The following is a 13,724-nucleotide window of genomic DNA, read 5'->3' as shown; positions in this document are numbered from 1 at the left end:
CATGTGCAGAGAACGACGATCTCGGGAGGTCAAGGCGTAGGGTAGCCACATAGAGATGCTTAGCAGGGACGTTACTCAGGTCCCTGGGTACAACTTAATCTTCAGACAGAGCAACGAGCTCGGTGTGTCGTAGCTACCTAGTGCGCCACTCCCGGGGACATAGCCCTCCTAGGACGAGTACACCACTCCACTACCCGCTGGACGGCCTAAGCGGTAGATAGTTCTACCAAACCCCCTGATGTACTCAGCTAACTAGGTGAGAGCAAGGAGGCACAAGGTCCCAAGGACGGATGCGACCAGGGGCCTCGTCCCTAAGAGGGGACGTAACCTGTAGGCAGTTATATCCTTGTTATTTTCATGGTGTTATATTATTGTCTTTGTCATGCTACTACATTATTGTTACTAGCATAATAGCTTTGATGTACCGTGTTTTTGTTTTATTATTCTATTCGAACCATTGAGTCATACAATGACCATTCTATAAGGCCCTGTTTGGGGTAGCTTTTTCACAGCTTCTGCTACTTCCAGCAGCTGGAAAAGCATAAGCTACGCCAAACGGGTCCGATTCTATCACAATCCGCCATCTCCAAAAGCTAGCATTTGTACTGGAATCAAAAAGCTCCCCCAGGGCAGCTTCCCGAGCTTCTGCGGGTTGTGGTTACCAACGTCCCCTAAAAGTTGAGAAGAATTTACCCACCAATGCCACTGGTATAAATATCAGTTTCCTCTCCCTTCCCATGGATCCAGATCTAGCCGGCGCTCTCCCACCTCCCGAACTCCCGAGACCCCGACGCCTTGTCCTGCCGGCGCCAGCCCTTCAGTCGACCCGCGCGCTCCCTGCAGTTGACGTCCTCACGCGCCGTTCAATTGACGACCGCGCACGCCTTCCATCGACGACCGCCGTTGCCGCCCCTTCAATCGACGTCCTCGCGTGTCCTTCACTCGACGACCGCGCCATTCAGTCGACGACCGCGCCGTTCAGCCGACCCACACGCCCTTCAGTCGACGTCCTCGCGCGCTGTTCAGTCGACGACCGCCCCCGCTGCCATTCAGTCGACGACCGCCCCAGCCGCCCTTCAATCGACGACCGCGCGCCCCTTCCATCGACGACCGCTGCCGCCACCCTTCCATTTGACGACCAACCTTGCTTCTCCTCCGGCCATCCGACCCCACCGCCGCTGCCCCTCGCCTCCAGGTGGGTTTTACACGTCCTTGTATGCCTGCCATGCTGTGAGCAATTGTCGATGGAAGATGCCTGCCATGCGCCTGCCATGCTAGTTTATTAGCATTGACTGAGCATTTCTGAGCATATGCAAGATGCACATGTATGCTAAAAAAATTTCCTCATTGAGGTTTGTAGATTACACTGAACTAAAATTTGTATCAGGGCAAGTGACACTGAACGGCAAATTTGTCAAGTTTACACTGAGTTGAGGCATTTTACACTGAATTGTAAGCAGAGATGAAGGTTAAGAAATCCTAAACTATTTTTATAATAGTGTAGTCTGGATAAGTTTGTCAAAGTTTGCATGTTTCAGTGAGCTCAAGTGTTTTGTAAACAGTATGCTACTCACTTGCCATATGTTTTGCTGATTTGATAGTAATTTGCGGTAAATTAGATGGATAAAGTGAAGGTGCCGAAAGCTAATTGGGATGCATATGCGACGAGAGTGTTCTGTGAGATATGTAAGGAAGAAACTCTAGCTGGGAATAGACCGGGAAATACCTTGAGTGCCATTGGCTACAATAACCTTGAGGAAAAATTCAAAGAAAGGACTAAACGACAACACTATCCACATGGCAAGCTGAAGAACAAATGGGATGCATTGAAGGCACAATACAACTTGTGGTTAGATTTGAAGAGGGCTGCAACCGGTCTTGGTTTTGACGTTCAAAAGGGAATAATTACAGCTAGTGATGAATAGTGGGAGGCCAAAATAGCGGTATGTAAATCTGAAGTTTTTTTTTAATTTTGTCCCTTTCAAATCCATGCATGAATGTTGTGATTAATAAGAATATGACTTTGTTATTTCAGGAAAACATCAAATATCGCAAGTTTCGTGATGGCCCTATGGAGAACCTAGATGAGCTTGAAGTTATGTTTCAACATATCAATGTCACAGGTGCATCTTCGGTCATTCCAGGTGCTCCTACAAATGCAGCTCCCATTGAGGTTGGTGATGATTCTATGGAGGGTGAAGATGATGCTACCATTGTAGACGATGAAAAAAAGGGAGGAAAGCGTAAGATTAATAATGACCTTCCACAAAACCCCAAGAAGAAGGATAGGAATCCCATGGTTAGGCAAGTGACACGTCTTATTGATGTGATTTCTACCGGCAAGACGAAGAATGCTCAAAAGGTTGAGGATGATATCATAGAGCTCATTGAACAAGCCGTGAATGCGGGAGCCTATGAAGGAAGCGATGAACACTTTATGGCCACCAAGCTCTTTATCAAGCAAGAATACCATGCAGTGTTTAAATCCTTTAAAACTAATGAAGGAAAGGTGGCTTGGCTCAAGAGGATGTACGAAGAGAGGAAAAGGGACTAGACTTTTTGATCAATCATGTGATGTATCCTAATATTATGCTATCATTTTTATTTCAGCTGAACCATATATGTAATGTTTCAAATTATGGTACTGTAAGAACCTTATGTGTAATGCTATCTTTTTAATTTTAGCTGAACCATATGTAATGTTTGAAGTAATGGTATTGTAATGCTATCTTTTTAATTTTAGCTGAACCATATATGTAATGTTTGAAGTTATGGTATTGTAATGCTATCTTTTTAATTTTAGCTGAACCATATATGTAATGTTTGAAGTTATGGTATTGTAATGCTATCTTTTTAATTTTAGATGAACCTTATGTGTAATTCTATGACCCTTATTGCAGCTGACCTTTAAGACCATTTGTTTTGTTTTTGTAGATGAGCTCATCAAGTGAAAGTCACGATGATTCATCTAGTGAGAGTGACAGTGATGATTTATTACTCTAAGTAGGATCAACAGTTGCTCTTATTGCTATGAACCATAATGATAAATATCTAAATAAAAAGGAGAGACCCCCTCCACGACGAACTGGGTATCAATGGATCATTGATCAACTACAAGTGAACAGAGATTGCTACAACATGTTTCGTATGAATCGTCCTGTTTTTGACAAGTTGCATGCAACATTGGTTGAAAATTATGGACTTAAATCCACAAGAGTGATGGGTTCTGTTGAAGCTCTAGGGATGTTTTTATGGATGTGTGGTGGTCCTCAGTCATTTCTTCAAGTTGAGAACATATTCAAGCGATCAACTGAAACAATTAGTCGGAAATTTAATGAAGTCTTGGAATGTCTCAACTTGTTAGCTGGGGACAATATAAAACCGAAAGATGCACATTTTACAACAATTCACCCAAGGGTTAAAGATTCTTGTTTTTCTCCCCACTTCAACAATTGCATTGGTGCAATAGATGGCACACATATACGGGTTGTTGTGCCAGCAACTGAGATGATCCCACACATTGGTCGTCATGGATATCCGACACAGAACGTGATGGCTATCTGTGACTTTGATATGAGATTCACATTTGTTGTAGCGGGATGGCCTGGTTCTGCGCATGACTCTAGAGTATTCAATGATTCTTTGTGCCGATACTCAGATTTTTTTCCACATCCTCCTGAAGGTAAGGTACATAGATCCTACAAATAAACCTATTACTTTTGCCCTTGTCATGTTGATATGTTGTCTCATATTATTTTTACGTGTAGGGAAATTCTATCTTGTTGATTCTGGATATCCTAATAAAAAAGGTTTTCTAGCTCCCTTCAAAGGCCACAAGTATCATATACCTGAGTTTCAAGGGGGGCATAGGCCAAGTGGACTCAAAGAAGTGTTCAATCATGCTCACTCCTCTCTTCGTAACGTAATTGAGCGTTCTTTTGGTGTGCTGAAAATGAAATGGCGAGTTCTATTGCATATGCCAAGTTTTCCAGTTGAGAAGCAGAAGAAGATCATCATTGCATGCATGTCACTTCATAACTTCATCCGTGATAGTGCTCTAAATGATGAACTATTTGAGATGTGCGACGAAGATGAAGAATACATCCCACTAGTTGACTCATCGGGAGGAGACTACAATGGCACATCATCAGATGATGGTGATATGTGTGCACTTCGTGATTTTATTGCAAATTCATTGATGGCAGGTAGAGAGTAGATGGAAATAGGATAATGCACTAATTATTTTGTATGTGCAAATTCCTGATTCTGTTGGATGTGCTGGTGGAAGCCGTCGAACAAGTTGAATGATCTGGGCCTTTAATGATTTTTTTGATGTGCTGGTGGAAGCTGTCGAACAGGTTGAATTATTTGGGCCTTTAATGATGGTTTTTTTGGTGAACCTGTGTGTAAGTCTTAGCAAATTGTATCTTCAGCCAATTGCCAGAGTACTGTGGTGGATCGTGCATGTGTTCTAACCATGAAGGGTGCCTGAGGTCCCATAAAGGCCTCTGGAGTGATCCTTTCATCATGAAAGGTAGCTTCAATAAACCATTCTGTTCTCCAATTTTGACAATGGATGTGCTGCTCCTGCTTCTTTCAGTTCTGACATTTTTTGAAGAAGTTCCGTTCATTTTCTCGTGTGTTTTAATTATAAACTATGATGCTTGCAATTTTGGACTGACATAAAAAAATAGCCTTCATTATCCCTAAGGGTATTTCAGACATTCCATCCAAACATATTCAACTCAGCCCTCCCACCAGGTATCCAAAAGCTATGTTGCCAAACAGACCAGCTTCTCAGACCAGTGCTTCTCGGACCAGCTACTTCTCGAACCAGCCAGCTAGCTTCTTGGACCAGCAGCTTCTGGAAAAGCTTCAGCTCCCCCAAACGGGGCCTAACAATCATAATAAATATGTTGACCAAATGAATGATGACATATACGATAGTCGTAGTGGTGTACCAGTGCTTCACATAACATGCCTTAGGGAATGAAAAATAGTACAAGTCAAATGCGAAAATAAATCCTCTGCCACGAGCTAGAATACATCGATATTACTCACAATTGTTCCTCCGACCCACCATGCGAGGCGGGATATAACATCTTCTGATATTCCTAGCTCTCTCTTGGTGATATTGTTCTAGTAGTTCCACGATGATGACGTGGAGGTGATGGATGTATTCTTGAATATGTGGTTCTATCCATGGGTCAATCCATTACTAGAATCCGCAATCATCCATCTGAAAAAAGTGATAGAGGAGATACGTAAATGGTGTTGAGATAATAGGAAAGAAAGTGAGTATTATTTGTTCGTACTCTGAAATATAGACAACGAAAGAATTGACGACATGTATCACCGAAATGCTCATAAACTTGGACTATAGCGTCATCTTCATGCCGACATGGCTGCCAAAATGAGCAGGGAAGAGCATCGTGGTTTCCGTAGTAATCTCTACCATATACATCTAAATAGGGTGTGGAGGTGGTGGATCGATTGGGCCATCAGGAGGATAAGGATACAACATTGTCTCGATTCAATTCAAGGTCACGAAATGTGTGAGTAGAAAATCGATTAGGTTTTATTTATATATAAGAAGTTCCGGCGGTAATGGATAGATGTGGCAACACTGAAAAGCCTATTGCCTAGACTATACCAGCCTATTAGGGGTAGCACCGAAAAGTCTATTCACTAGACTGTACTGGCCTATTAGGGATACCACTGAAAACTGTATAGTTTCTGAAACCTACTCTACATTAAGGTGAAAACCAATGTCAACACATAAGCCAAAGCGTGCCAGAGGCAGGGGCTAGGATAGGGGTGTCGTCCTACCAATCAATTAATCATTGCCTTGTAACTTTCCATATCAAAACCATTCGCATTACTAACCCTGCCACTAGTACATTCATGATACATTGCTTCTAGTCATACTGAATTGATAACACCCTTATAAACTGCAATAATGATAGTACGATACACGCAGCATACGGCACATGAATACCTTACGTGGAATACATTGATAGTAATAAACTCAATGGTCAACACTAGTTGAACCACCTGTCTTGCGAGAGGCAACAATAACTCATTCTTCAACTTTTGCAAAATGAAATAACCACACCAAGCAACAGTATTAACAGGGAATCTCTGCCAAACATCAGTGCTATAACTTTTTCAGCTTTAACAGGGAATCCCATGCCGCAGCTTCCAACCATGCCCATGCACTCATTCCATGCGCCAGCCTCCAGCCACCATAAATAACCTCACCATTAAGCATGGATAGATCACTCCTTCCTCTCTCTCAATTGCAATGTCTTCATCAGCACCACCAAGCCCACCCAGAAACATTGGGGGATTTTTATCCCCCAGGGAATCGAACCGCCGATGTATTTCTGTTATGACCCTTGTAGGCTTCACGAATCCGATGACATCTCCTACACATATGGCAAACGTTTGTTTATGTGTGCCAACTATCAGTATGATCCACCGATATAGTGATATAGATCACTCCTGTGATATTTTTCATATAATTTCATGCACTGTCTTACTAATCTCCCCTCTTGTTTCATTTCTCTAGTCTCCTACACCTATCTATGACTTCATATGATGATTGGACATAGATCAAACTGAGGACCAGAAGCGGTGGATCGACAAAAGCATGTGGTGGAGGAGGCAAGCTTACGAACGCCGGGAGTACAAGCAACAACAGGAGGAACTACGGCTCAAGCGTCAGAAGGAGGAGCGCATGAGGATGATAGCGAAGAAGCGGGCCACGACTGAGGCACGCAAATCAGAAAGGGGAAGGAAGCAAGAGAGGGCCCATCGTACTAAGGCGCAGGGTCCTGATGCCCTGCAAAATAGCAAATATCCTAGGTGCACTCAATATATAATATCTATTATAACCCGGCATATTTTCATTCTCTAAGGCATTTTAGGTTTAGCAGCGATATGCTATTAGGTTAGTCTTTAGACATACCGTACATACCAACTTTTGTTGTCACCATCTCTAATTAGGGTCTTCTCACGCAACAAAGGAAAACATGTGTCATATGTAATGTTTATCAGCGTATGTAACCTCCATCCAGCTTTTACGATAATTATGGTTCACAACTACTATTGTTTGAAAAAATATATTTTACACTCTCCCATGGTTACTTCACTAAAAAGTTAACTCGCACACTTTTACATCAACTAAATAAACAAATGTCGATAAAATAGCATAGAACCAAAATTAAGGATAGAATGAATCACTTCGTAAATACTGTTTGAACAACTATTTGCACAACTAGCATTTTTTTTTGTCAAATGAATGTGCAATATTTTTCAAATTGCTGCATAAAAAATTATATTAGAAAAGAACAATTATACTGAGCAGCCGAACAAAATTTGTCATATCGCCCATTCCCTAGGCGAGACGAAGGTCTCGCCTGCTCTCGCCCACTGAATGAACGAGAACTTCTCGTTTATTTAATGCACTGAGTACCAGGGCTCACAGATTCTCGCTGTTCAACAGGTGAGATCCTATTCTCGCTTATTGAACGGGTAACATATCCTACGTATACAATCGTTCATTGAACGGGTAACATATCCTACGTATACAATTGTTTCAAACGGGCATATATTCTTCAAAATATTAAAAATATATTAAAAAACCGATGAGTCCACCTTAGCACAGCCATGTACGGCCTATATGCAATTTTGTTGGGCTTAGTGTGCCAGCAAATGGACCTCTTTACATGTTGGTCTACTATTGGCCCACATTTTATTTTGAGAGGGCTATAGGCATTAGCCCACCTTAGCACGGCCCAAAACCGATGAGTCCGAGGCCGTGAGCGTCACTTTCTCGGGACCACGATCAAGGACTGTGGCCGCAGCAACAACAGCACCAAGCCGGCAGCAGTGGTAGTTGGGCACGTCACGAACAACTTTCTTGCACCTTTTCCACCAAGACCCCGTAGCGGCATCGGCACAATCCAAGAGAGGATCAGAGGTTGGCCATGAATGGAGAGAGAAAGATGCAAACAAACATGAGGAGTGATTGGCATGGTCATGGCGCCACCACGGGCTGCTCAGTCACCACTTCCACTCTTGGTTAGGCCGATGTTGTAGTACTCTGTATTCTGTACCAATCCGGCACAGGCCACAATGTGCAGCAGCCCGACAACGCCGACCCACCTGGTGGTCAATGCAGCACCCCCCTTCCCCCGCCTACGCGCCTTGGATCCAGCAACCACCGCATGATTGATCGGTTGCCATGGCAAGCCAAGCGCGCGCTGTCGATGTGTGTTTAGTTCTTCGTGCATTTATAAGTAGTGGAGTGGAGTTATATTAGTTGAAATGAATTGAGTTGAGTTTTTATTTGATTAATTGAACTGAGATTATAGGAACAGATGTAAAAGTTAAAATTATAATTAATTATTCACATGAATAAATATAGTATCCAGACCAAACTCTTATACCAAGATAAGACTATATTTACATCTACGAAACTATACTGATACGAATAACCCTACGCGTACAGTCCTAGACGTCACGAAGTCACGGTACTGCCCACGAATTCCCGTTCGGCTTCTTCCTTACTCTCTGCCCCAATCCCTATCCGTTCCGCTCCTCGATCGCCTCCGCTTCCCTCCAACTCGCCCGCCGCCTTTCTACCGGCACGGCACAAAGGCACCTAACAAATACAGCCACCGCGCATCAGTTCCTCGAAGGCCCCCGTACCCATAAAGGCGCCGCTCGCACCGGTCGCCCTGGCGCCTGCCGCGGCCCTCCTCCGTTTTAATCACCGTCCGCCCCGGCCTCGCCCAGTCACAAATCATTCCGCCATCGCGGTTTCGCTCCCCTCCCATCCTTCCACCACTCGCTCTGCTCTGCTGAACACGTTTGCTGCTCTTCCCCTTTCTCTTCGTTGTCATCCAATTTCGAACCGCGGGGCCTTGTCGATTCTGGTAACCGACTCTGTGCCAGCCTAATCGGTGCGCGGTCGGAGCTACTGCCCGCGAACGAGGGGGGATTGGATACCGGTCGATTTCTCGTGGTGCGGGTTGCTGGGCGGTTGACGATGTCATGTGGCCCCTTTGCGTCCTCTCCGAGAAGCTGTTCAAGGTGGCGGGCGACGACGGCGGCCAGGGGCCGGACTCGCCGTCCGCCGACGGGCAGATTCCTCTACCACGCCGATCTTACTACGTCGACGTCAGCCACTTTCTCTTTCTCTATAGCACACGCGCCCAATTATTTATCTCACTTTGCGTTTCTGTTTATGCGTATTTCCCTCATTGTTATGCTACTTTTGTTTGATTGGTTCGTGTGCTGTTGATGGTAGGTTCCGCATGTGCAGCAAGCATTTACCTGGGACTGCGGCCTCGCCTGCGTGCTCATGGTGCTCAGGACGCTGGGGATTGATTGCTGCGTCGACATTGCCGATCTCGAGAAGTTCTGCAACACCACAAGGTTCTATCCATGGCTGGAATTTCAAGTACGATTAGCTGTACAGCAGTACTAAAGAAATGGCTATCTGTTTAATTATCGTGACACCATGTATATAGTTTGATTTGGTTCTCAGTATGGTGCGTTCAAAAAGGACGAGCACAAGCTAAAGAATGGTAGTTGGATGATTGTAAGAGAATATAGTAATCATTAAGACAGACAGACACAATAGTTTCTTTCCTTCAAAGTATATATAATCCTTCCATTTCTTTTTATAAGGTGTGCACGCATTTCAAGTTTGAAACTTTGTGATCTCTGGCCTACAATTAGCCTAACACTTTTTGTTATACAAATTTGGTTCCATTAAATTCATGTTTGAAAGTACTATTCTATGATCTTGATTTATTGTCATGAGCAATGCAATATGAGAGAAATTGATGCTCAAAGTGTAGCGTTGGAGACCTCGCCAAGTCAAACCACGTCTTATATTTTGAAATGGATGCAACTGCGTTTTGAAATATGCAAATGATTTTTATTAATCTGCCATCATATAGTAGATCATCAGCTGTTTTGGTCTGAGAGGATTTTATGCCATTAATCACTACAGTATAACATGGTAATTGTTAGATAGATATATATTGCTCTGTGTAATATCCCCAAAGTATAAGGGTGCTATTCCTAACAGTAATGTGATGGGGTGTTTTTTCCTTTAATCCCATTACACATATGCAGACTAATAGCTGTTATTAAGCAATTTCAAGTATAATTCCTTTCCATTAAGTACATTCATTCAGAATGTAGACTTTTTGTTTTAGCTGAACTAAATGTTAGTGTCTAAAATTTTAACCTGTTTAAAGAATATTAAGAGCATTGATGAACTAACACTCTCAATAAATTTTCTTTTTGCAGCATTTGGACAGTCGATTTGGCATATCTGTTAAACAAGTTTTCAGTTAGTTTTTCGTTCTTTACTGTGACTCTTGGAGCAAATCCACAATATTCTGCCGAAACCTTTTATAGGGTATGCATTGTCAGTTGTGACCAAGTGCTGCTGCAGAATTTCTGAAGTTCACTTATTAATGTTTCCAAAATGATCAATGTTGATAGGAACAATTGCAAGAAGACATTGATCGTGTGGATGAGCTATTTGGAAAAGCACTCGATGCTGGAATTAGTATTCAAGTATGCTCACAACAGCTAGCAACATGAAAATTTTGCATTACACGAACTTCTCATATTGGGTTTTAAGTTCTTTTTGTTTCAATTTATGGCTTTTCTCAGTGCAGATCCATTAGTGCATATGATATTGCTTTTCTACTGTTATCTGGGCACTGCATTGCTATCGCATTAGTGGACAAAACTAAGCTAAAGTAAGTGTTTTTTTGGTGTCTTGCTGTTACTGAGATAATATGTAACTCCTTGTTTTTTTTTATTTGAACTAATTATCATCAGTCTTGTATTTTTCTTTGGCTCTTGGAATTATCCATGGGGAATGAGATGCTGCATAAGCAATTTTTCCAGTAAGAAGTGTTTTGTGGGGACAAACTTGTTCTTTTTTTTTTGTAAATGATTAGTCGTTAAGTATGTCTCATGAAACGAATTTTGCGATGTCACTCAAATACCACAAGTTCTTTGGATTAACGATTATCTGGTGACTGATAGCTTATCATTATTTTTCAAGAGTCTCATGTTTGATGAAGAGGCAGTGGAAATTAAATATTTTAAATTTATAGTTTCTACTACTCCCTCTGCTCCCAGATTTACACAGGAATGGAGGTAGTATATCAGAAAAGATTTTAGTTCTTCAAAATGACTTAGGATGTTTTTTTCCCTGTGATATGATAGGCATCTGTGTGTATGTACTATGAAAAAGCAACTTATTAATTTTTACTTTCATTTTAAGTGCAAAATCGTTGGGAGTTCAACTGAGAAAAAAAGTGATCCTAGATTGATGGGATTGATTTGAATGTTAAGGCAATGACAGAGTGTAATAATAACCAGAATTTGGTATGCAGTTCGTCTTGGATGAATGATGTACATGATGTGCAACAGCTCAACAAGGAGTCCGATTACATGGGTAAATCGATTTATGCTCCTCTTTGGAACATTTTACTTTCTCTTTCGAAAATGAGCAGTTTCCAGGTTCAGTTAGACCAACGTCACAGATTTTGGTGCTCATGGTCTTGATTGTTTGCTTATCTGGATGACGAGCACCACTTTTGTTTCATGTCATCAGGATGTAGCAGTGCAAAATTTTGCTGATCAACAAGCAGCTTTTGTAGTTTAATTCTAGTTAACACACATTTATGCAGCAAAAGAAGTTAAAATTATTCTTGTCTGTTTCGCAAGGAAGGCTACAATTCCTTTTAGCATGATGTGAATCGACATACAACATTCATGCCAAACGTCTTATTTTTCTTGCCTGGTAGAAATATGGAGCTCAAATTTCCATGTTTTCCTTTTTGCATTCCTATGTTCGCTGCATAACGATATAGTATATGACTTGAAGTGCTTGTAAAGCTGAATCCGGAGACAAAGGCACTCCACATAAATGTACGTAAACTCAAGATGACTGTTGCTAGTAATAATGTAATAGACTCTGACCGAAAATTCCAAAAGGAAAACATCCTCATCATCCAAACACCCTAATCAGAAATATTCAGTAGCTATGATGGTTGATAGGCTGGCTTCAGTACATTCATTGACTGGTGCATTGCAACAAATATTCATTGTGTTGCCGTGGCTTTAACCACGGGTTACCAGTATAGTTCTGTAAATGTATGGTGAGTACTGTTTCCCATTTCAGGGCATTATGTCGTAATATGTGGGTATGATGCCGATGCTTGTGAATTTGAGATAAGGGATCCTGCCAGTTCAAGGTACTGTTTCATTGTTCTTTGGACTCTTCAATGGTATGAGTTTCAGCTTATATATATTTGTATGTTGGGTGGAATCATCTGTGTTTTTCAAAAGTTTGGATATATAAAAACTCGACCAACCTTGGAGAAACTAGGTGGCATTTAATAGAAGAGGTAGGCACTCAAATTCAAGTTGAAGACTCGAACCTAGGTGGTGGGGGTGTACACCCACACCTCCCACCAACTGTGCAAGCAAAAGAAGTTCGGATGTGACTTGTTTTCCCTGTGCTAATTGCATAACTTGCCAAGCATGTGGATGGCTGATGTACTTTGTATAACTACAAATAGTATGCTGTTCCGGGATACAGAACTACAAGAGGCAAGGATCATTAATTGTCTTGAAACGACAAAGGCTTGTGTAACTTGAGAAATCCCACCTTATGCTTTGAGCTGATACTTCATCGCAGTTCTATTTATATTTGTACGTGATTGGAGAGCAACAGCAGCAAAACTTGAATCAGAAACCTAAGGCTATTTGTTGTTTCTTTCAGGAAACATGAAAGGGTGGCAATGAAGAGCTTAGATGAGGCCCGAAAATCCTTTGGAACCGATGAGGATATCCTTTTGGTAGGAGGTGTACTATGATCTGTTCTTCACATTTCTGTCATGCTCCATGCTTGAGTCTTCCTCCATTAAAGTGTGCTAGTACTGTTCATGCTTGCATCTTTCATCAGTCTGCTGGAAGAGTGGGAAAATGTATACCTTTCACTTTGATAAAATATACCTCTACATGGTGTTTCAGCACTGACTGGTGGCGTGCTGGCATTTCATACAATTGTATTGCAGGTCTCCTTAACCGGAAAGAGTGGTATGAAGCTCTCTCGTAAACTCCTGGCCGGCTCCATGTAAATTGGTCACCAGCCTCCAGGGTCCAGGCCTCCAGCCACCTTGTGTATATGCTGTACATGTCCCTGTAGTTATGTTTACCGATTGTCGACCGTGTACGTAGTGTGAGAACATTCTTACAGCCGATAGGAACAGTGTGCCAGTGAAGTTAGCATCCGCTATATGGCATCACCAAACTGTAGCAACCAAGGGTGTGGCGGCGGCGGCCGAAACCGGCAAAAGCTATACGACCATAGCTGATAAGCTGAACATGTACAAATATCCTTGAATAAATTGTGATCTTTTGCAAATTATTCCACTGGTGCTTACGCTGGAATTCTTGGCGTATGCAGTATGCTGCAACAGCCGGCGTCGCTGCCGTCTGCTTACGGCTCGGCGACATCTGGATTCTAAATCTCGCCAATAATTCGTGCTCGCCTTTGCGGAGCGGTCGTCAGTGTTAGGTCGCAGGAGGCGAACTCGCGCCTACCTCACCTGCCTGCACGTTGGTTTCCAGCGATTGCATTTGGAGAATAATTGGAACCGGTGATCTGGGAACAA

At 42.4% G+C, this 13,724-nt stretch overlaps 2 protein-coding genes across 4 annotated transcripts; both read left to right on the top strand.

The window, feature by feature from the left end:
- Positions 1-1,238: 1,238 nt before the first annotated feature.
- LOC133928116 (zinc finger CCCH domain-containing protein 43-like) lies at positions 1,239-2,657 on the top strand. The gene is made up of 2 exons (XM_062374385.1): positions 1,239-1,910; positions 2,036-2,657. The coding sequence occupies exons 1-2, from the start codon at positions 1,620-1,622 to the stop codon at positions 2,552-2,554; spliced, it is 810 nt and encodes a 269-aa protein (XP_062230369.1). The 5' UTR covers positions 1,239-1,619; the 3' UTR covers positions 2,555-2,657.
- A 5,861-nt stretch (positions 2,658-8,518) lies between these two features.
- LOC133928995 (guanylyl cyclase 1-like) lies at positions 8,519-13,477 on the top strand. Of its 3 annotated transcripts, none has more exons than XR_009911550.1 (9): positions 8,519-9,186; positions 9,317-9,469; positions 10,330-10,441; positions 10,528-10,602; positions 10,702-10,790; positions 11,436-11,497; positions 12,227-12,299; positions 12,830-13,034; positions 13,125-13,477. XR_009911550.1 is itself a non-coding variant. In XM_062375560.1 (9 exons), exons 1-9 carry the CDS (start codon positions 9,061-9,063, stop codon positions 13,185-13,187), a joined length of 804 nt encoding a protein of 267 aa, XP_062231544.1. In that variant the 5' UTR covers positions 8,519-9,060; the 3' UTR covers positions 13,188-13,477. The 3 variants fall into 3 exon arrangements, 2 of the variants coding, with proteins under 2 accessions (XP_062231544.1, XP_062231543.1); XM_062375560.1 differs by having other exon boundaries at positions 9,317-9,444; positions 12,830-12,905; XM_062375559.1 differs by having other exon boundaries at positions 12,830-12,905.
- The last annotated feature ends 247 nt before the right edge of the window (positions 13,478-13,724 follow it).

The sequence above is a fragment of the Phragmites australis genome, chromosome 9 (assembly GCF_958298935.1).
Source record: "Phragmites australis chromosome 9, lpPhrAust1.1, whole genome shotgun sequence".
Classification (NCBI taxonomy): domain Eukaryota; kingdom Viridiplantae; phylum Streptophyta; class Magnoliopsida; order Poales; family Poaceae; genus Phragmites; species Phragmites australis.
The sequence above is the reverse complement of the archived record's forward strand: the minus strand, read 5'-3'. Positions and strand labels throughout refer to the sequence as shown.

What these genes read in the sequence shown, in the direction of transcription:
- LOC133928116 (XM_062374385.1), top strand. Translation starts at nt 1,620, where the DNA reads ATGGATAAAGTGAAGGTGCCGAAAGCTAATTGGGATGCATATGCGACG. An exon ending in TTCAAAAGGGAATAATTACA is followed by an intron (nt 1,911 to 2,035) that starts GCTAGTGATGAA and finishes TTGTTATTTCAG; the next exon opens with GAAAACATCAAATATCGCAA.
- LOC133928995 (XM_062375559.1), top strand. Translation starts at nt 9,056, where the DNA reads ATGTCATGTGGCCCCTTTGCGTCCTCTCCGAGAAGCTGTTCAAGGTGG. An exon ending in ATGCTGGAATTAGTATTCAA is followed by an intron (nt 10,603 to 10,701) that starts GTATGCTCACAA and finishes GGCTTTTCTCAG; the next exon opens with TGCAGATCCATTAGTGCATA. An exon ending in AGGGATCCTGCCAGTTCAAG is followed by an intron (nt 12,300 to 12,829) that starts GTACTGTTTCAT and finishes TGTTTCTTTCAG; the next exon opens with GAAACATGAAAGGGTGGCAA.